This window comes from Mastigoproctus giganteus, chromosome 9, assembly GCF_048544385.1.
Source record: "Mastigoproctus giganteus isolate SK-2022 chromosome 9, ASM4854438v1, whole genome shotgun sequence".
In the NCBI taxonomy this organism is placed as follows: domain Eukaryota; kingdom Metazoa; phylum Arthropoda; class Arachnida; order Uropygi; family Thelyphonidae; genus Mastigoproctus; species Mastigoproctus giganteus.
Window position 1 is genome coordinate 144,673,062 of NC_143583.1, and position 24,633 is coordinate 144,697,694.

At 34.9% G+C, this 24,633-nt stretch overlaps 1 protein-coding gene across 1 annotated transcript in view; it reads left to right on the forward strand.

Moving 5' to 3' along the window:
* LOC150080791 (dnaJ homolog subfamily C member 25 homolog) overlaps positions 1 to 24,633 on the forward strand; it is a 140,517-nt gene that overhangs the window by 38,514 nt on the left and 77,370 nt on the right. The window contains exons 4-5 of the mRNA XM_090381220.1: positions 2,050 to 2,103; positions 19,705 to 19,759. Of these exons, the coding sequence (XP_090237346.1) occupies positions 2,050 to 2,103; positions 19,705 to 19,759 (109 nt within the window). The remainder of the gene's footprint in view (positions 1 to 2,049; positions 2,104 to 19,704; positions 19,760 to 24,633) is intronic.

A 24,633-nucleotide genomic window follows, 5' to 3' on the forward strand; every position in this document is an offset into this window, starting at 1 on the left:
AGTGAGGCATACTTTATCCAGGCAAGAATCTGAAAAAAATAGTTAAAACACAAAGCATTTTTTGACATTTTCAACAATATCTTTGCACCACAGAGCAGAGAATAAACTAAACAAACTGTGAGTAATGGACATAGACACCTAGCATTGATAATAATTGGCACTTTACTGATGTCAACACACTGCATCACAGCTCTTTCTTTTTTGACTCAATATGATTCCTTCTCCACCTGATAATCATCATAATCTTGTTTGTAACAAAGTGTCTATTTTTTTGTAATAGGGTAGTTTTTGTATCATTTTCTTTTCTCAAAAAATAATTAAATCTTATTTTGCTCGGTTTTCATATCTAATGCAACATGTATGATATGGCCCAGGAATGATACCCTCTTTCAATTTAGAAAGCAGTAAAGGTTAATAGAAGAATTTAAAAATTATTAAAAACTAACTTCATTTAAGATTTATTTTCAAAGATTCTAAATGTACTTGTTGACAACTCTTCTAACTTGTTTTGGGAATAGTTTAAAAATATAAGCCAAAATACCGTCCCTCCTGCAGTATAGTAAAGGCTGCCTTCCTTGCCAATCACAATATGAAAAGACCACTGAGAGACAATGAAAGAACATTGAATCAGATTGTTAGATGGCAAATGTTTAATAGTATGCTACAACATTTGCCGATAGGCTAGAAATATAAGCCAAAGCATCCTCTCCCCTACAGTAAATTAGTAAGGTCTATGCTTCCTTCCTCCATCCCCATATATTATATATCTGTGGGGATGGAGGAAGGAAGCATTGGTGCAGTTCTAGCAACGTTGTGCCAGTGAAGTGATTCATATGCCAATAAAGTGTTACAACTTCAAATATTTAATACAGTCATAGTTGTATGACTTGATTTTAATAAATTCGAATTTGATGAATAAATTTGGTAAATTGTGGATTTTGGTAGCCAGCTGACTTTCTGTCTAGAATTCATAAGACAAAGTGTTTCCTTCTGGCATTTGAAAGTTTGCTGAGTTTATAGAAGTAAGTTAAACTTTATTTAACTTAATTTTAAATGTAACTGTTTGTAAAACCAATTCATTTTGTGCTGTTTGGTGATTTTGAACCAAATGACTGGATTTTTCAGGGGGGAGGGAACCACAAAGTTCCATTGTTCTTTATATCATTGAAGGTATAAAAAGATATTTTGCAATATAATTCTTTGAATTCTTCTTTCACAATAATAAAAGAAAAAAGAATTGATGTACTATGGTCCTTTGTTGGGAAACTGACAAATGCCCAAGGAAGATTTAAATAAAAAATTATCCCAAATCATACTTGACATTTTAACAATTCCTCATAGCAGTGTTGAGTGTGAGGGAATATTTGGCCAGGGTGAGAAAAACAAATACTGAGTTTAGGTTTCTTTCTGGTGAAGCTTTGGAAATGCTCTTGATAGTAAAGTCTAAGTAGCATTGTCATTGTTATAAACAAAACTTTGATTTAACATTTCAGAAGAGAGCAAATCTGCATCAGTATCTTTCTTGAAGCATTTGTAATTAGTTGATGTCTAAAAGACAATCCAAACAAAAATCCACAGACAGAAAAATTCTGCATATGCTAATGTTTTAAAGCATACTGTAATAGTAATTGGTTGCTTTTTTTTCTGAAAAATATGTTTTCATTCTTACAGTTCCTGATCTCCAGCTTTTTGACAGTCAAAAGTTGACAGCTATGGATTGTAACAGAAGTTATTAGGTGATCTCGCAGTGATCACTTGCACATATGGCATGCTTTTGCCACTTATAGTGATATAAATTTATTTAGTACCTGTTTAATCTTTATCATGCAAGTGTCGTAAATGTACACATTTTGAAAAAATAAATTTTATTTATGGCATATATGTGAGCATGCGTAATGGATAACTGAATTAATTAAAATTAAAGGTTATTTATTAAATGATTTTGATATAAAGTGTGTGCATTAAGAAGTGCTAGCATTACCAGAGACAAATATTGGTTTTCATAATAAGTATTGTCAGAACAAATTTTTTACTCTTTCTTTTTTTTAGGCAACAAAAGAAGAGGTATCAGAAATGTTCACCCTAATTGCCACTGCATATGAGGTATGCTTTTAATTATTTTGTAGCATTTAGTTATGTAACTGTAAACATATTCTAAGGTCAGTAAGAGAGATGTCATGATGAATATTATGAAGTTCTTTTACTACAAGGTAGGATTAAAAAGTTCCAGAACTGAATTTTTATAAATAAATATATTATTAACCAATATTTGCACATCAGATTTATCAAAATAATGACCTTTGCTGTTAGTAATATAATTGGAGAAATGCTTCTTCAAAGACCTTTAAAAGTTCCTTGATTACATTGTAATAGCTGATTTTTCTTTTTATAATGGAACTCCCAACCAAAAAGGTATTAGAACCAGGGCCGCATTTACCACTAGGCAAAATAGGCACTTGCTAGGGCCCACTGAAAAAAGGGGCCCTCACAGAGGTATTTGTCATTACTGCATAAAATAAATAAATCAATAAATCAAAACTGCTGAGGGCAGAGCTATGACAATGTGGCAAATATGTCCAGCTGCTATAATGGACTTCAAAATCTTATTAAACAACACAGCCCTTCTGCGGAATTTGTTCCTTGTGTATGTAAGTCACTCATTAAACTTGGTTGGCAATGCAGCAGTGGAAAGTTGTATGGAAGTAACACTTTTTTAATATAATTCAAGAACTCTATGTTTTTTCTCCGCATCTTCTCATCAGTGGAACGTATTAGAAAATTGTATGACAAACAAACATTTAACTATAAAACCTTCGTCAAATACAAGATAGTCTGCATGAGCTGATGCAGTAAGCGCTTTAAAAGAGAATTATGCTAACATTAAAACAGGATTAAACAAACTATCCATAAATGAAACTGAAAAGCCAGTTGTTCGAGTAGAAGCGGCTACATTATTTAATAAAACTGGATGAATTTGAATTTGTTTTATTAATTTTTATTTGGGAAAAAATTTTAAATAGAATAAATGCTGTTAGCAAATCATTGCAATCATCCACAGGTTCAATATTTACAGTGGTATCATTATATGATAGCATAAGAAATTTATTAAAAATATGCGTAACAATTTCAAGGAGTTTGAAAATGAAGCTGGAAATATTATTCCAATTAAATATAAAAAAAAAATATATTTTTCGATGATAACAATGAGAACAACGTACAATTAGAAGAAGGTGAAGCTTTTAGAGTGAACATATTTTTAACTGTTTGTGATAGAATAGTTACTGATTTGTGTAGAAGAGGTGATGTATATAAAGATATAAACAATAAATTTAAATTAATATATGATTATAGCGAAGAAGCATTGATGCATTGTAAAACTTATATTGAGGGAATTTATAGTAAAGATGTAAATGTTGATGAATTGAAAGTGGAAATGGAACAGTTTGATATATTAAGTAAGACTGAGAATGTAGTCACTGCTTCTGAAAAATTGAATTTTATAATTGAAAACAAAATTATATCCACATTTCTTAACGTCGGAATAATTTTAAGATTGTTTTTAACATTACCAATGAGCAATGCTGAAGGAGAGCGTTCATTTTCCGTACTGAAACTGGTAAAAAATTATTTACGCAGTACTTTTTCGGAACAAAAGCTTAACACACTGGCAATACTGTACATAGAAAAGAATATTCTAAAAACTCTTTGTTATGAGGATATTATTAATAAGTTTACAGATGTCAAAATTAGAAAACAAAAGTTTTAAATTTCTTAAAATAATTTAATATTGATTTTTTATTTTCATTTTATTTTTTTTGTAATCTCAAACTAATAATATAAATTAACACAACTTCAAAAATTGTGATTTTTTTTTTTAACAAATATCACCCTCATTGTTTATATAAGAAGGACCCCAACTTTCATTTGTATGCCTATGGCCTGAAAAGCTCTAGATGTGGCCCTGATTAGAACCTATAATACTTAGTACTGCACATGGGGTAAAAGTTGAGAGGAGAGAAGGTACTTGTTGGCATTATAGTTGGAGTTCTGTAGTTTGTAATTTCTAAGAAATACATGTGAAGGATGGTTATTCCAGAGAGCAGAAGTAAAATGGATAAATGAGGAAAGCAGTAGAATTAGAGATGCTAATTCAGAACAGTATCCATGGAAGAAAAGGCATACAGACAGAAGTCTCTCTCTCTCTCTCTCTCTCTCTCTCTCTCTCTCTCTCTCTCTCTCTCTCTCTCTCTCTCTCTCTCTCTCTCTCTGTCTTTGCTTTTCTATAGATACTTACCATTGCTTTTAGAAATTCTGGATCACAGTCACAAATTTCAACCAGCGATTTTTTTTTTTTTTTTTTTTAAATTTCCAACTGTGTTTCAGGAACAAAATGTACACTTTTGTGCTTAAAATATCATATAGATTCTTTTAAACATGAAAATCTAAATTCTCGTGGGAACTGCTATATGATATTTCAACTTGAGAGGCTGTACTGTCAATTCTTATATGGTGATCAGCCCAAATAAAATGCTTCTAATTCAACAGACAAGATTCTAATTCAAGAGACAATCAAGAGACAAGACATTGTTGATGTGCAATGTCTTCCTCACTTTTCAAAATTGTAAATGATACTGTATGCACCTTTAAAGGTTGAATTGTCATATCTCTTGATAAAAACTTTTTAATCATATGCTTCAACCATTATTTCTAGTCTCTGAGGCTGAATTATTCAACAAAATTTAAAATTTTATAGATCCTTATTTAAAAAAAAAAAAAAAGGAACATTCTAAAAAATGACAGTACCTAATGAAAACTAGGTATTATATTTACCATCAGCTATAGATACAAATAAAGCTTTATGCATATTCAATGAAAACACCTTATTGTAAAAAAATATTTAGATATTCTAGGTTAAAAAACAAAATTTTTCTTGTTTTTATGATGAAAATATTATTTTCATCATCAAAATTTTTTTTGATGATTAATAATAAAAATTAATAAATTTTTTTTATTCTAACTTAGTATATCACACTTTTGCTATTTGTATCCTGCCAATATGGTTGAAAAAAAAAAAAAAACTTTCCAGGGATTACTTTCTATTTAAGAAATTTATGAAATACCAAAAAAGACATAGAAGCATTTTTATGACAAAAATAAAGATTGTACATTAGACAAATATGTTGCTGGCTATTTTTCTAGCCCCTGTTTAGTGTGTTAAGGTTACACAATATACAAAATAATTGATGACATTGTAGAGCAGATATCATCTTTTAAGGCACAAAGGGTGATATTGTTGTACACGTTGGCACTAATGACATTGAGTAGGAGATCTGCAGATTTACTTAACAAGTACAGGTCAATGTTGAAAAAAAGTCATGAGGAGTTAGGGTTAAATTTGAAAGTTTCTGCAGTTCTGCCCAGGGCGTCTCCGTAGCCAGGTGGGCAGGAGCAGCAGTGTGTAGCACACACTTCTTGATTAGACCGGAGTTTGAGCCCATGACAACCAAATATGGAGGATGCGGAAAGGTCAGGGAATGACCACTGCATATCCCCGGAACAATATGCGTAACAATTGCTAATACTCCTAAAAACCAAATAACAACAACAGTTCTGTCCAGACATGATAGGAGGGAGTACACAATGAGAGTCTTGTCAGTGAATTCGGCCCTGGAGAGATTGTGCAAGGCTCATGGGGAATTTTTCTCAGTTTGGTCTGTACTTGTTAACAGGAGAGACTGTCTCTACAGGGATGGGATATGCTTAAATAGAAGGGGATGGAAGAGTGTTTGCTGATGCTATTGAGGCAGTGTTAGGTGAGTAGAAAAACTTATAGTTGCTTGAGGGGATTTACAGACTAAAAGATTAACAGCAGCTGAAGGCAGAGGTGAAAGTGATTCTTGCACTGCTTCTACTAGAATTAGCAGCGAATTGGAGGATGGGGGTGCTGGGGATTTCAGGGATTGATGGGAGTCATCATGGAACAGATAAATATATGGGCTGAGTTAAGATAACTAAGAGTAAGAACAGGTGCATGTAAACTTGCATGTACACCAATGCTAGGAGTACAGGTGACCCCCGCTTAACGTTGATAATTCATTCCTGAAAAACAGAGCGCTAAGTGAGTGCCGTATTCCCATAATGTAACATATGTATTTGTGAGTCGCAGTCTATTCTATAGGATATTTCCTAATCAATAATAAATGGTAGCGAAAAGACGCACAAATATCGGTAAAAATATATAATATTAAAAATTTGTACATATAAAATATATTCTCCCTTACATACGTATATAATTATGTGGTAAGTAACTACATTACAGCAGGCCCCCGTTATAACGCAGTTCGCTTTACGCTGATTCGCTATAACGCTGTTCTTAGATTATAACCCGTATCTGACTATAACGTTGTCACAGATCACTATAACGCTCTTTTACAGATTGCATTTTTGGCATATTTAACAAAATCGTTTCATTTGTTGAAGTCGATAGCTTGAAAATGAATAGCAAAACAGCATTAAAACGTTTCCCACGCCGACTTGAGAAATTTTCCCACGCTCAGTGAAATTTTCTCGCACGCTAATTTAATTGCAGTACAGTGACTTGTTACGTAGTTCCGAGATCAACATTTTAAAAAATGATCAAGTATATTGCTTGTAATATTTGCGTTATATGCATTTATCCGAAGTCTAGTCATCACACAGTACCGTATTAGACATCGTGCAAAACAGACAGTTTACTTGAACATTGTATCATTATTAATGCAACCAATGCACAGGAGCGGATTAAGGTCGGTTGAGGCCCCGAGCGCAGAAGAAAATATTGGGCCCCTTAAAAAAAAGAGAGAGACAGGGAAAATAAAAATACATCTTAACCAATTTTTTAAATAAATAAAAAATATTATGTACTATTAATGTTTTATTTCCAATAAAATTTGAATATAATATATGTATAATATAATTATATAATTAATAATAGCATAATAATAATCACAAAGTTTTGAACTAATATGTTCAACTAATTTGCTGGGGTTTTGCATGGGCCCTTCAGAAGTCGGGGCCCAGGGCATGCGCCCACCGTTAAATCCGCCTCTGCCAACGCAGTTACATTTTCGAAGAGTTAATAATGGCCAATAAGAATGAAAAAGCAACAACGTCTAAGCGCAGTACGAAGACTATAAATGTAAGAAAAAGACTGAAATTGAAAATTAAATTAGATGTTTTGAAGCAAATCGATTCCGGTCAAAGACAAGCGGATGTGTGCCATAATTTAGAACTTGCAAGTTTAACTGTAAGAACAATTATAAAAAAAAAATAAAGAATTAATTTTATCAGCAGGAAAGATAGCTGTTCCACTGCAAGCAACTAGGGCTAGGCCGGCTATTAGGATTGAAATGGAAAGACTTTAACTAATTTTATTCAAGATAATATCCAATGCAGAATTCAGTTAAGTTAAATATTATTAAAAAAAGAGAGAGAGATTAGCCAATATGATGATCTGAAGAAAACTCACCTAAAAAAAAAAAAAAGTGGAACCATTTAAAACTAGTAAGGGCTGGTTGAATAGATTTAAAATCCAGGGAGAAGCCGCAAGTGCAGATTAAGGAGCCGAAACTTTCAAAAAAGAACTTGTTAAAATTATTGAAGAGGTGTATTATGTGTTATACTTCTCAGCAAGTTTTTAACATAGATGAAGCAGGACTGTTGTGGAAACGAATGCTTAAAAGAAGTTTCATATTGAAAGAAGAAAAAAACATGCCAGGTTTCAAAGCGGCGAAGGATCGGTTGACTTTATTGTTGGGTGGTAACGCTGCGGGGGATTTAAAATTAATACCCCTTTTAGTTTATTTGGAAGAGGGCCAAAGTTCAATCTAAAATCGACGCATTTTTCTTGATTAAATTCATGAATTAAATTAAATCAATTTAGATCAATTAAATTCATGATTTTAATTGGAATTTTAAGTTTAATTTTGATACGTAAGTAGTTACTACATAATTATATACGTATGTAATGCGGAATATTTTATATGTACAAATATTTGAATATTAAATATTTTGACCGACATTTGTGCATCTTTTCACTACCGCTTATTATTGATTAGGAAATATCCTATGGCACCGACCACAACTCACAAATACATATGTTAGCTTATGGGAATGCGGCGCTCACTTAGCGCGGATTCACTTAGCGCTCTGTTTTTACGGAACGAATTATCAGCGTTAAGCGGGGGTCACCTGTACATATCAAAATTAAACTTAAAATCATGAATTTATTTATCTGGTGGCCCTGGGCAGTTGAGTTTTCGTTGCTTTGGTCGATTTTGGGTTGTACTTTGACCATCTGCTTAGTAAACTAAAATGGGTTTTACTTTAAAATCCCTGCAACGTCACCACCTAACAGTAAAGTCAACTGATCCTTTGCTGCTTTGAAACACGGCATGTTTTTTTTTTTTTCTTCTTTCGATATGAAACTTCTTTTAGGCATTAATTTCCAAAAATGTCTTGTTTCATCTATGTTAAAAACTTGTTGAGAAGTTTAACACCATTCTCCAATAATTTTTAGTTCTTTTTTGAAAGTTTCAGCTCCTTCTTTATCTGCACTTGTGGCTTCTCCCTGGATTTTAAATCTATCTTACCAGCCCTTACTAGCTTTAAATGGTTCCACATTTTATTTATTTATTTTTTTAAAGGTCAGCTTTCTTCAGATCATCATATAGGCTAATTGCTTTTTCTTTAATAATATTTAAATTGTTTGTTGTGTATTATCTTCAGTAAAATTATTTAGAAGTCTCTCCATTTCGATTATAATATCCGACCTAGTTGCTTGCAGTGGAACAGCTGTCTTTCCCACTGCTAAAATTAATTCTTTATTATTATTATTATTATTATTATTATTATTATTAGCCATATGGTGCAAGGAAGCCTGAGATTTATGCTGCACCAGCCAAAAAAAAATTCCCACCTTACCCTGAGAGATAGCAGAAGTAGAAGAGAATCACCAAGATGGCAAGAAAAAGAAGAATGATGATATCCAGCTTAGGACCTTTTTTTTATAATTGTTCTTACAGTGGAATCTGCCAGTCCTAAATTATGGCACACATCCACTTGTCGTTGAACGGAATCGATTCGCTTCAAAACATATAATTTAATTTAATTTTCAAATTCAGTATTTTTCTTACCTTAGTAGGCTTCGTACCACGTTCAGATGTTGCTTTTTCATTCTTATCTGTATTACTAAAAATTAGTATTAATCTTCGAAAATGTAACTGCGTTGCATTAATTATGATACAACGTTCGAGTAAACTGTCCGTTATGGACAATGTCTAACACTGTACCGAGTCATGACTAGACCGGATAAATTCATATAATGCAAATATTACAAGTAATATACTTGATAAATTTTTTTTTTTTGAAATGTTGATCTCGGAACTACGTAACAAGTCATCATAGTGCATTAGCATGAGAGAAAATTTCACTGAGCATGGGAAAATTTCTCAAGTCAGCGTGTGAAACTTTGCTATTCATTTTCAGGCTATCGACTACATCAGATGAAATGTTTTCATTAAACATGCCAAAAATTCAATCTTTACGCTGGTAAAAGAGCATTATAGTGAGTTGCAACAGCGTTAGAGTGAGATATTGTTTATAATATAAAAACAGCGTTATAGCGAATCAGCGCAGAGCAAACAGTGTTATAACGAGGGCCTGCTGTATAGTAAATAAATTTGATGAATTTGAAGTGCTAGTCAAGACATCAAAGGCACCTCAGAATATGCTGGAACTCTTATATAGCTATCTGTTATTTTTCATTTGTTAGAAGTCCTCCATTCTCTTCCTGAGTCAAACGGTTATCTCTGGAGGGAGGGGGTGAGATTGGAAGGAACATTCGTCCTCAATTTCATTATTAGAATCTTCCGATTCTATAGGCTCACCATTCCCCCACAATTGGCAGTAGCATCAGTATATAGTTGTATGTTTTAGTTTAGTAATAAACCAGCAGCCAATTTTCAAAACCGCTCCTGAGCCAAGGTGCCATAAGAAAACAAGGCAAAGCCAGTTTAGGTCTTAAAAAGGTGGTAGACTTAAAAAACAAGAGATTTTTAGATTGTTCAATTTTTAGGTATGTGCTAATTCAGATGATTTAGATAAAACTTTCTGATAATTCAATTAATTTTTAGAAGACAACAGTATATCAGCAAACAAAGGATATTATAAAATTCTAAATAACTACTGTAAGTTCTGGTAGTTGTTTGTTTGTCTGGTAGCAGGTATTTACATTAAACGCAATATTTATAGTCCTGTGGGACAATAAAGATTAGAGGAACAATGTTCTCACATAGCAGGGCAGTGAATTGTGACAAAACAATGCACTATCCAGTACTCCTTGAAAGTGATGAATTTAGCTAATTAGCAGCCACAGACAGTGATCCTCTTGAATACTAAACAAAGGCACTTGTGTTGGCCATGGCAACATAGCATTATAAAATATAAAAATACTTATCTGTGCAAATGAATCCATTGAAGTGAGCAACAATGGGTAGAACACTTAATCATCTAGAAAAGGCAAAAACACAAGGAGCACAATAGACACCAGCATACATGGGGGTGGCCAATAGGTGGCCGTCCCCACGTGTGTATGTGGCGGGGAGGTTATAAACCAGTCGGGATCCTTGTGGGACATGCAGTTATATGTTAGAGTTTCTAATGCAGCACAATTGCCAACTGTCCAGATTTGTGACAGAGTTGTTTTGATTTTATTTGATTCTGTCTTACTGTCATGCTAGAGATGGAACCATGGAGTTTCTCCAAAAGCTGTTTTTCTGTAATTTTATTTTCACAAAAATTAGTATAACTACATTAAAATCAGAATTTTTTCTTAATTTCTTTAAAGAAATTAATTTAAATAAAGTTTATTTTTTTAAAGAATATTAACATGATAAATACCCAAAAATAGTTTACTGTAATTGTTCAGTTAGCAAAAAAAAAAAGAAGACTTCATTCTGCAGGTTTTATACAAAAAAAAGTGTTAGTGCAAGTTAACATTTAGTTGTATTATGAAGGCAATTTGTCATTACAACTTCAGATAGTATCTCTGTAGCCAGTTGGACAGGAGCAGCAGTGTGTAGCACACGCTTCTTGATTGGACAGGGGTTCGAGCCCCTGACCACCAAATACGGAGGATGCGGAAAGGTCAGGGAATTATCACTGCATATCCCCAGAGCAATATGGCCTTAGTTGCTAATGCTCCTAAAAACCAAATAACATAACAAACAACTTCAGATATTTAATATGCTCATAGCAGAAGCTGTATGATTTATGAACAAATTTGGTAAGTTGCAGCCTTAGTTTTGTAGTCAGTGACTTTCATTAATTCCAAGACTAAACGTGCTTCCTTATGGTGGTTGAAAGTATTAGTGGTGGCAAATGATGCAAGAAAGCAAGCTTGGCCAAAAAAAAAAAAAAGCTTCCTACATCACCTGTCTGTCCTCTCCAATAGTTCTGTCTTCAAACAGAATTCATAGATAGGAAGTTGCTCAACTGGATTATTGGAAAGTCGAGTTAAGTATTATTTAAGTTTAACTGTAATGATATTTGGAGAACCAGTTTGTCATCCATTAATGCTATTTGCAGAACAAGTTTTTGTAACAAATCAATTTCAGGAAAAAAAAAAGTTTCCAGTACTTCTCAGTATCACTGAAGGTAAAAAAAAAAGATATTTTGCAGATCAGTTCTGTCAATTTCAGTGTGAGAATCTAACAGATTCTATTATGAAAGAAGAATTAATTTAGGTATAGTGATCCTTGATTGACAAATGAATAAGGAAGCATGAAATATAACAGGCTATTCCAAGTCATTCTTGGCATTGCAGTGTTGGGTGTCAGAGAATAATTCAACTAGGTGAAAAAAAAACAAACTGACTTTAGATCTCTTTTTTTTTTGATGCAGTTTTGGAAATGCCTTTGACAGTCAACCCTGAATGGCAATGTCATTGTTATAAAACAGAACATGGACTCAACATTTCTGAAGAGGTTCAGAGTCTGGTACAGTACCTTTCTTCATGTTATTTGGTTTTTAGGAGCATTAGCAGCTAAGGCCATATTGCTCTGGGGATATGCGGTAGTCATTCCCTGACCTTTCCGCATCCTTTGTATTTGGTGGTCACGGGCTCAAACCCCGGTCTAATCAAGAAACGTGTGCTATGCACTGCTGCTCCTGCCCACCTGGCTACGGAGGCGCCTTACCTTTCTTGAAGCAATCCCAATGAGTTGGTGTCTTAAAGGTAAGCCAAGCAGAAATCCACAGAGAGAGAGAGAGAATTGTTGGGAGCTAATGTTTAAAAGCATATTGTACTGATAAATAATTCTACTGTATTTTAAAATTGTATTTTGTCAGTAAATTTAATTTCTGCTGCAGTATCGACTTTAAAAAAAAAAAAATCTTGCTTTTTTTTTTTTTTTTTTTCCTCTTGTTTTCTTCCTGTTTTTTTTGCAAAAATAAAGTTTTGGCCAAAAATACTATTTTTCTCCTGCCTAGAAATATTTAATCTCAAAGTACCTCAGCTTTACAAAAGTCGAAAGCTGGCAGCTAAAAGATCACAAAGAGATAAATTATATACTTGCTTCCTTGTATACCAGAGTTGGCCATTGAGTCGATCACAGATTTAATTTCAGTTGATCACGACGAATTTTAAATATACAGTCATCCCTTGATTTGTGCACCTTGTACAATGAAATTTTTGAGATTGTAGATCACGACACATTTTGAAGGAAAAAAGTAGATCACATCACAAATTAATTTGGCCACTCCTGTTGTATACTAATGCCACATACGTAGCAGCAAATAAATTTAATGAATTCGTAGTATTGGTTAAGTCATTGAATGCTGCCCACAGTGTCAGTAATATAGGATATGGAGAATTTAAGCACAGTGGAGTACAATGTATACAGTAAAGAAAGGCATGACAGATGAATATAATGAACAGTTTTTCATTTAAGCAAATAGAGTGGGCTAGCAAGTCAGAATGCTTTATCTTGGGCAATTTTAACTTTCCTATGATCACAACTTGAGTACCTCACTCAGAAGCAGAATGCCTCTAGATTTACTAAATGACTTCTTCCTATATCAGCATATTAAATTTGATATTAGAGGAATCAGTATAGTTGATTTGATTATGTCAGTAGCAATTTCTCATGTTTTAAGAATTTTCAAATAAAGAGCTCATATCATAGTGTAATTATGTGAGATTTATTTAAAGAAATAACTGTCATCAAAGGGAAGGATTCTGTTTTTGCAATGTACAAGGTGTGATCAAAAATTTCAGCTACTGATTTTATATATCGAAATTGCGACAGAGTGAATTACAACTTGTCTCAGCAATTCATAGACCCATCTGGATATAGTAATGCAAGAATCACCCATTTTGTCTGCAGTCAGTCTGAATTAGTGCACTTTGAATAGAAGGAGAGGCGCCTCCGTAGCCAGGTGGGAAAGAGCAGCAGTGTGTAGCACACACTTCTTGATTAGACCGGGGTTCGAGCCCGTCACCACCAAATATGGAGGATGCGGAAAGGTCAGGGAATGACCACCGCATATCCCGGAGCAGTATGGCCTTAGTTGCTAATGCTCCTAAAAACCAAAAAACAACAACTTGAATAGAAGGTTGTGTAATGTTGCATTTTAAAATCATTTATTTTACTGAGCAGCAAATTTGCCAAACCTTGTTTTTGATTATGGGAGAGGGCAACATAATCCACAAAAAATATAAAAACACTTTCAGAGAAGGTGCTTTTGTCATATGAATACTTCAAAGGTTTGCAAAGTAGAGCTGCTTGTCGAAGATGATCCTTGCTCTGTCCACCTTTCAACTTCAAAACCAATGATTCAGTCACTCGTATTTGTGATTGGATGAGAAATGAAGCTGCTAGTGAACTTTTGGGACATGTCAGTCAAGGGGCGCCTCCGTAGCCGAGTGGGCAGGAGCAGCAGTGCGTAGCACACGCTTCTTGATTAGACCGGGGTTCGAGCCCGTGACCAGCAAATACGGAGGATGAGGAAAGGTCAGGGAATGACCACCGCATATCCCCGGAGCAATATGGCATTAGTTGCTAATACTCCTAAAAACCAAATAGCAAACAAACAAACAAACATGTCAGTCAGTTTTAGCATGAAATTTGAAAATGTGATGTACTTCAACCAAGTTTGCGAGTATACTTCTTATTCTCACTGATGAGCACAGGATATCATCTCTTCTTGCATGCCAGAATCTTCGTCAGTGTGCTGCCTAACCTTACTTTTCTTCCATCATTAATTGTGAAAAATCATGGGAGTATAGCTGACTTGGAAACCAAGGCTCAGTTCCTTCAGTAGAAGGCTCCATCTTCTCTAAGGCCCCAAAAAAAGAAAGAAAGACAGTCTTGATCAGTTATGAAGATGATGCTTATTCTATTTTTTGATTTACATGGCATTATTCATTATGAATTTGCCCCACATGCCGAACCAGGAATACTATAAACAGTTCTATGTCAATGAAGTAATGCTTTCTGCCTCCCAAGCTTAAAACTCCCTTAAAAGGTTACAGATTTACAATGACTGAGGAAATTATTCAGAACACTACACAGAAACTATTAATAATTCCAAAATGAGCCTTTCAGGAATGCTACCAGAAGTTGAAGCATTGGAATCAGTGTATACTCTATTGATGTGACTACTTCAAAGGAGATCCATCAGAATGCCGGTAAGCTACATCCATTTCCAAATATTAGTTTCTCACTCACTCTCAAGGAGAATGAAAGTGTGATCTTATCCTGTGCAATCAGCCAGTTGCATATTTGTGTCTCCTCTCTTCAATAGCAGTTTCTCCTCTAAAGCTCCATCAGTGACGTCAGCAAGGAATTGTATACCACCTCTGATTGGAACCATCCCGTTCCAGTAAAAATCTCTTTCTCTTTAAAAGCAAACTTGCAGAATCCTTTTGAATAAATCCTCTTGGCAACTCTCATATCATTGTGAAGTTTCTTGGAATAACTGGACACCTCTTTTCATAAAAAAAATAGAGATTAAATATGATTTAAAGTAATCTGCCTATTCCCAAAAATAATACAATAATAAACAAGCTTTGTATTGTTTTTTTCTGAGGTTTAGTTGTATGATGAAACCTGTACTACAAGAAATTATACATGTTGGCACTAAAAAATGATATTAAGAGTAGAAGACCGGCAGAATTACTTAACAAGTACAGGTAACTGTTGAAAAAACCCGTGAATTAGGGTTGAATTTGAAAGTGTCTGCAGTTCTGCCCAGACATGATAGGAGGGAGTATATGATGAGAGCTTTGTCAATCAATTCAGCCCTGGAGAGATTATGCAAGGCTCAAGGGATAGAATTTTTCTCAGCCTGGTCTGTGCTTGTCAACAGGAGAGACTGCTTCTACAGGAATGGAGATACACTTAAATAGAAAGGGTGAAAGAATGTTTGCTTATGCTATCGAGGCAGTGTTAGGTGGGTCGGAAAATTGCTAGATTGGGGGGGATACATGGACTAATAGATTAACAGTAGCCGCTGGCAGAGGTGAAAGTGATTCTCTCTGCTTCTATTGGAATGAGCAGCAGCCTGGAAAACAAGATGCAGGCGATTTCAGAGACTACTGGGAATCATTACGGTACAATTAAACACATGGGTTGTGTTAGGGTAGGTAAGAATAGGAACAGGTACATGTATACTTGTGTGTACACCAATGGTAAGAGTTCGGTAAATAAATTTGATGAATTTGAGGTGTTGGTCAAAACCATCAATGGCAGATATTGTTGGTATATTAGAGACGTGGTGTCACACAGATATAAGGAATGCAGAACTGCAATTTGGGGAGTACAATGTGTACAGGAAGGATAGACAGGATAGGAAGGGAGGATGGGTTATGCTATTATTTAAGAAACACATAAAATCCAAGGAGGTACAGCCAGTGGACATCACTGGACAGTGCAGTGTTGAGTTTGTTTGGTGTGACATAAGCACTGGGAAATCAAAATTGAAAGTAGGAGTGTGCTATAGGCCTGATGAGTATAATGAGAAATTGTGCAGAGAAATAGAGTGGGCCAGTAAATTAAAGTGTCTTATAATGGGGGATTTTAATTTCCTGGATATTGACTGGAGTTTGTGGGTTGGTCACTCACACACTAGCAAGGCTTTTGTGGATTTATTGGATGATTGTTTTGTACAGCAGCAGCATGTTCGGGAGGCAACTAGAGGGAGTAATACCCTTGATCTGATTATCAGTAATGATTCTTCATGTATCAAGAATCTGCAGATAAAGGAACCACTAGGTGACAGTGATCACAGTGTGCTGAAGTGGGATTTACTCAAAGAGGTAACTACCATCAAGGGTAAAGGGAGGGGGGGGGGTCTTTGCCTTCGTAAAGGTGACTACAGTGGTCTGAGACGGTATTTAAATTCTATAAGGTGGAATCAACTGATGATGTTCCCAACAGCAAATTCAAAATGGGAAGCATTCAAAGAATTAACCTTGGAAGCTACTAGGCTTTTCATACCAACAAAGAAATATTGTTCAAGATTTAGGCCTAAATGGATGTCAGATGAACTAATTAGACATGTGACAGTGAAGTAAAATTCATGGGATACATATAAATTAACATGCGACACAGAAGCCTATGATAGATATAAGCTGGTCTGTAACCAAGTTACAAAGGAGGTTAGGCAGGCGAAGGCAGATTATGAGAAATCTAACAATCTAATTCATCATCTTTCTTCCAGAAAGATGATGAATTAGATTGTTATTGGGCCACTTTATGTCGATGGTTTAACTGTTGATGATCCTGCTCAGGTAGCTAACAAACTAAATGAATATTTTGCATCGACATTCACACATGCGGAGTTATGCAGGGAAGGGAATGCCAGTGGTATATTCAACTCTGGCAGTAAGCTAATAATCTTGTAATAACTAAGAGTAAAGTGGAGAAGAAATTGTTGATGATAAACACATGAAAGGCACCTGGGGTGGATGGAATCTATCCAGTTATATTAAAGGAGGAGGCAAAGGAAGTAAGCAAACCCTTAGCCCTAATTATGAGAGTTGCCTTGCACTCAGGGGAGGTAACCATGGACTGGAGATGTGCAAATGTGACCCCAATCCACAAAGGAGGATCAAAGGGAGACACAGGTAGTAGTAGTAGTAGTAGTAGTGGCATGTGATGCAAGAAAGCAAGTGTATGAGCTTATGCATCATCAGCCAAAAAAAAAAAAAAATCGCACCATTCCCTCCAAATGCTTGTCCAGTTCCTCCTTAAATTTATTCGACCTATCAACTTCCACAACGACAGATGGAAGTTTGTTCCAGCAATTAACCACCCGCTGGCTAAAGGCAAATTTCCACACATCTATTCTACATCTGTCTTTTCTTAATTTGAATTTATACCCCCCTTAGGTTCGTAATCTGAACAAGTGGAAGGATCCCATCAGAATTCAGCGTGCTCAAACCATTCAAGGTAATTACAGACCTGTTAGTTTAACTTCTGTTCCAGGGAAATTAATCTAGGCACTGGTTAAGAAAGCATTGCAGAATCATCTAGACAAGACTTCAGTTATAGCTCGGACACAGCATGGGTTTGTTAAGGGGAAGTCTTGTCTGACTAATTTTATTGGATACTATGATGTAGTCACAAAGGAACTGGATGCAAAGAATAACTTTGATGTCATATATTTGGATTTTAGAAAAGCCTTTGATACTGTTGCACATGGAAGACTGCTGCACAAATTGGAGCAGTGTGGTATTGGAAGAAAATTGCTGCTATGGATAAAGGGATGATTGAGTGGGAGAAGACAGAGTGGTAATCAATGGACACTGCTCTTGGTGGACTAATGTTATTAGTGGAGTCCCTCAGGGTTCAGTGTTGGGTCCATTGTTGTTTTCTGTATTTATAAATGATATTGATAATGGTATATCAGGCATAATGTCCAAGTTTGCAGACGATACGAAGGTTGGCAGAGTTGTTAATGACACTAAGACAGTACACTGCTGCAACAGGATCTAGAAAAGTTGGGCAGATTGGCTGAGAGGTGGCAAATGAAGTTTTACATTGACAAATGTAAAGTACTACATAAGGGAAGCAGTAATCCCAGAGTAATGTATCAACTCTGTGGTACCACACTGACAGTGGTAGAGAATGAAAAGGATCTGGGGGTACTTGTGCATTCAGATACGAAGTTTTCTGAGCAATGCAGATGGTCTGCAAGAGTAGCTCGTGGTGTCTTGTCAATGATATACAGGAATTTTTTTAGCAGGGATAAGGAGGTGATTATCCCTTGTATAAGGCAATGGTCAGACCACACTTTGAGTACTGTATACAGGTCTGGAGGCCTCATTTTAAGAAGGATGTAGAGCTGTTGGAACGAGTACAGAGAAGGGCAACAAGATTAGTGAATGGAACAAAGGGTTGCTGTTACAAAGAAAGGCTTAAGTTTTGCAAATTACAGCGTCTGGAGACTAGGCACCTGCGAGGTGAACTGATTGAGGTGTATAAAGCCTTGAATGGTTTGAGCATGCTCAGTGCTGATGGGATTCTTCCTCTTACTCAGAATAATCGTCTGAGAGGGCATAAATTCAAATTGAGGAAAGATGGTTGTAGGATTGATGTGTGGAAGTTTGCCTTTAGTCAGCAGGTAGTTGATTGCTGGAACAAACTTCCATCTGTCGTTGTAGAAGTTGATAGCTTAAATAGATTCAAGGCAGAACTTGAATCTATTTAAGCGAGGGGATGGGTGAAATAAGGGGGTTTTTTTTGGCTGATGCCATATAAGCTTGCTTTCTTGGATCATGTGCCTATGCTAATGCTTCCCAGTTTAGAATTCATTGTTGGTGGCTTCATCAGTTGGTCACACTGCGTGGAATTTAAAAACTGTCTGAGACCATTGTAATTTGCATTTATGAAAAATTTGCATTTGCGTTTATGAAAGCAAAATCCTTTCTCTTTGTCCTTGACAGAAACTTTTAAGTTTCTGTCAAGGACAAAGAGATCTTTAAGTAAATCGATTTCACTATGCTGTGATCACTGCCACGTAGTGGGTCTTTTATCTGCAGATTCTTAATCCATGAGGTGTTAAAGCTGATAATCAGATCAAAAATATCACTTTCTCTGTTTCCTGTCTAACATGCTATGTAGAAAAAGCCTATCTAATAAATCCACAAAAGTCAAACAATCAAACTGATCAACCAATGTTCATATTTTTATGTTTCAGAGCAGTAAAAGTTTTTGACAATTTGTATGTGTTTTGCAACTGTAAGATATAAGACCATAGCATTTTTTTCTTTAAACTGTTAAACTCAGAAAATTATAAAAGTACATAGTAGTAGTCCTCTGCTTTTTACTAAGAACCTGTAGTAATTTCACTCTATCATTTGTAAATGAGTCAAATTTCCAGAACTACAAAGCATCTGTTTTCATTCATTTCTCTTTGCTGCTTTTAATTAATCAACTGAGATTTATTATCTTTATTTGCCAGGTATATAATCTGCAGTAGTGGAGCTTACTAATTTGAAGTGAGTGTGGATGTTCGAATATGCACACACAAATGCAGTATAAATAATTATTAAATTTAAACTTTAGTTTTTCACTAATGATTCACAGCATTTCATTTGATAAAACATTTAGATGACTGTGAATGGCAGAAATGTGAAGGATTTTCCTTGTCATCTGCCAGGTGTTAAAGGATGACGATTCCAGAAAGGACTATAATTATTTGCTGGACCATCCTGGTGAGTTTCTGTTTTTTTATTTATTTTCACACACACTTAAACTAGAAATCAGGAAAAAAAAATTTTTGACCCGTGAGATATGCACAAAGCCAGATGGTATTGTACGTATCCCATGAGTCAAAAACAAGTAGGCATCTACCCCAAGGAGAAAATTATTAAAATTAATATATAATTTATATACAAATATAAACCAAATACATACACTGCGAGTTATAAATAGAATACATTGTAAATGGCATCCTGTCACAGACTAGCACCATTTGGTATGTCTAAACCATAATTGGCAGAACTATCCATAGTAGCTAGGTCAGGAGATGGGCTATTAGATGGGCCTTATTTTAAACTAAACAGTTTACCCATTAAAAAACACAGCTAGTCTGACGGACAGCAAAGTTCTTGTACACCACTGTGTTTCTATATGTTTGAAACAGATGTGCACAACATCATTGTTTATTGCTTGCCAATTAGAGATATATTGAATGGTGTTAGCCCATGACAATATGCTATTCAGTGTATTCTATTCATAATTGGTAGCATGCATTTTGACTATATTTGTATATAAGTTCTTTATTAATTTTAACAATTTTCTCCATAGAGTGGATACACTTATTTTTCCCTCATGGTACTATATCTAGCCATTTGGCTTTTTTTGCTAAAAAATTTGTTCCTGCCTTCCAGTTTAAATAAATGTGGCAATTGAGACAGATGTAATGTTCAGTTGATTATTTATGATATTGATCTGATGTAATGCTTTACTCTGAGATTGTAATTTTAGTAGTTTCTTTAAAATTATCACACATACACACACAGTATATATATTATGTGCATCAGTGTATATTTGGGGATGAAAAAAAAAGTCATTGTGTGGTACCTAGCTCTTTGCTAGATACCACATGCTCTCAAGGGGGGGGGGTGGAACAGCTAGTTTTTTTTTTTATGTGTGTGCACAGATATGTGCATACACACAAACAGTAGAACCTTGACTTAATGTTTGTCTGAATGGTAAAATTAATTTTTACTTTAAATTGTACAAATAAAATATACAATGACTGTATATCTTGTTATTTTAAGAATAATATTCTCACTTCTCAATATTAGACATATTACCATACAGTATATTTAATATTTAGATGCTGTAACTGTAGTATTGAGCAGTAATACCAGATTTTTGCAACGATGCAAATTTCTTATGAAATGAAGTCTGGAAAGATTATACAGTATATATAAATTTAAGTTCCACATTTGACAGATTTTTATGATAAGAAATTGAGCAATTAGGACAGGGGCAGCAGTGTGGTACTGTCTGAGAAAAAAAAAAAAAAAACCCCGTCTTACATATGCTATTTCTTGATATAATTAAGAAGGGAAAGCTGCATTTCTGACCCTCCCTCCCTGCCTGCCAGCCATCTTTTTTGTTTTTTCTGATCTGCTTCACATTTTTTCGATATATAATAAAGTTTTCATTAAGACATCACGACAGAAATTCAAAAATTCACTGAAGCTACATTTTCTCTGCTCTATCTCTATATCTCTTATTTCCTCCTTGTAATCTTTCCTTTTCATCTGTGTTCCAGCAGAGCCCAACTTTTCTGAGACATTTGATAATTGTATCATAGGTTTCTATATTCCATGACATGATGCTGTTATCATATACAGTTCCTGGAAAATATTCAACTTCATTTCTGTAATTTTTCAAGAGAGTTATAGTCTTCTGTATCTGCACTTTGTCTCTTGTAGTAGCAGGTGAAGCCCAGGTCTAGTGGTGGTTTCAACTTTTTGGTGCAGTTGTAGACCACCTTGTTATTTCTCAACAATTCTACTTTTGGTATACGAACAGCATACCTTTAAAGAGAAAAAAATACTTTACTGGTAGTGATTCCCACCTTTGCATCACATCCAATTATTTTAGGAAATCAAGGAATGTGGGTTATTTGAAAGTTACTATGAGGCATTCTTTACAGATACACGGAGATGAGAAGGCAGGAAAATACAACTGCTTCTAGATACAGCCTTATGTTGACTCAAAGTTACCTTTTGCTATCAAAATTTATTCAGGAAAACATAGGATAGAGGCACAAAAGTTAAACCTGCTCCAGAATACAGCTAGGTCGCGATTAGTGTGACTAATGAATCCCACGAAGTAGTAGCATTATTCGAATTTGCACTCTTTGAAGTTATAATTATGTGTGAAATATGGTAATTGGTTCCAGCTCAATGGAAATAGGTAATGAAAAATTTTAAACATAAGTTTTTATGAGGCATTCTTTACAGATACACGGAGATGAGAAGGCAGGAAAATACAACTGCTTCTAGATACAGCCTTTATAAATTTTGCCATCAAAATTTATTCAGGAAAACATAGGATAGAGGCACAAAAGTTAAACCTGCTCCAGAATACAGCTAGGTCGTGATTAGTGCGACTAATGAATCCCATGAAGTAGTAGCATTATTCGAATTTGCACTCTTTGAAGTTATAATTATGTGTGAAATATGGTAATTGGTTCCAGCTCGATGGAAATAGGTAATGAAAAATTTTAAACATAAGTGTTTATGTTTATTAATGAAATATTACACTAAAGGATAAAAAGAATATACTTATAATTTAAATTTATTATTAACAAAGTCATAGAGTACTGTAATTGTAGAAAGCAAAATAAAGATAAAAAAATTCAAAATATCATTCCTAGAGGTAAGCTTACACTGACGAGCTTTATTGTCTTTCGAAATATTTTAGCAGCGTAGACTGAACTGTTTTCTCTTTCTTTAAATCTTCATTCATGTGCTGGTAGATGTACAGTGCTTTATCCACGTCTCGGTGAATTTGCATGTTAGCATCCATAATTTTTTTTTTTGTTTCATGACTTCTACAGCTCAAAAGATATCTTCAAATTCCTTGAGAGGGAACTCCTTCACTTGCAATATGGCCTTAGTTGCTAATGCTCCTAAAAACCAAATAACAAACAAACTGGATGCAGTGGGTTGGAATTCAAGAACAAATTGGAATGTTAACTATCACTTCCACTACACAACTTGTGATAAGGCAAAAAAAGTGATAACATAAACTGAAGCACTGATTACAATAAATGTCGTTTTTTCTTTATATTAGTATATGTTGATCAGGACTCCACAAAATAACATCTGTGAACACTCTAAGTGGCCTGCACTGTTGATATTATAAATTAAAGTCAGTAGTTCCTTGACTAACTCACCCACAATTCTTGTGGGTAATATCATTTGCCTTTAAATCTATTTGAGTCTTTAAAATTATTTATGTTTGCATTTTGAGTTGCTTTTCTGTCTCTTATGAATTGCCCACTAATAGCAGTATCTGCTCTCATCTGCTGAAACCATTTCAATAATTTATTTTATATTTGAAGTAGCAGATATTTTCTAAACACATACTTCAGAATATGGTCTTAGATGCCGATGTGCCACAAAACCAATTGCTTTCTCATCATTTTCTTCTGTCCCCACTCTTACTGTAGAACTTTTAAAATGAATTCAATCATTTACCTGTTTGGTAACTATTTCCCATTTTATTGCTTCCAAAATAATTTCAAGTTTTGTAATTCAATGGAAAATGTCAGAGAAAATGAAATTGACACTTCAGAACTGTTCTTTAAGTATGTTTCTGAGTTGAAATATTTCTGTAATGTGATAAATGAAATTGAGCAACATAATATACTTGACACTCGTTAATATACATCTGATGATATACATATTCCATACTGATGCTGTTTGTCCATCCAAGTATACATATATCTGTAACTACTTGAAGAAAATCAAGGGTTAAAGAAAGCAAAACAAAAAATGGTTACACACAAGAGCCAAATGTTTGCTTTGAAGCTTGAGGATGACACAACAACAAATACTAAAGTGAGTGGAAGAATTTTATTCAAATCTTTATAAGGATAAAAGACAACAACTGGATCCAACACCAGATGCAGAAACTATACCAGAAAGTTTGGTAGAAGACATAGCAGATACTATAAAATCAATGAAAAATGGTATAGCAGCAGGACTCAATAAAGTCACTGTTGAAATGTTGAAAACTGGGGGCCAGCTGGTAAGTAAAGCTCTAGCCAAACTATTTTCAAAATGCCTTCTACTTAACAGATTTAACATAGCATGGAAAAATGCAGAAGCCATCCTTCTGTCCAAAAAAAAGCATGAGTGTACCCTGTATACACAAAAGATCTGTGCATACAGGGTAAACTCACAAAGATGTGAAAACATTTTTCACAAAAATCAGAACCGTTTAAAATCGGACTGAAGTTAACATTTTAATGTAATGTTTTATGCTCATGCCCTCTACTTAATCTACTGAATCAAAATTAGTGACTGAGTTAGCGTCATTTAGGAAGTAGCAGGCATGAGCTTCTGCTCACGCTACTTACTAAATGACATAAATGTTCGTTCAACTTAGGTCATTCATTGGTTTCACTTCAGTCTGAAATAATGATGTAACGTTTTATGACCCCCCCCCCCGCTACTTACTCTGCTGAATCAATGTTGGTGGCTGCATTAGCATCATTTAGGAAGTGGACAGTGTGTATCTGTCAGCAGTACCAGTGGTCCCCCACAAAACCCCTTAAAAGTGTTACTGTGAAGTAGCAAAGTTTGCCAAGGCCAGATGAAGGTGTGAGTAATGTGGGTATCATGAATATAGTGTTGTTCATCTGGCCACTTCATTACTAGAAGGCTCCTTCACCAGGAAGGGACATTCCAGCATCCGTCCACAGCACAAGGAGCTGGACCAGGCCAGTAGAGGGATGCCTGTCAGAGTCTACTCCTTCTGCCAAGGAAGGAGGGAGAAGACCCAAGAAATGAAGTAAGGATTGATGGAAGGGGGATAAAGTGTTGAGAAAAAGTGG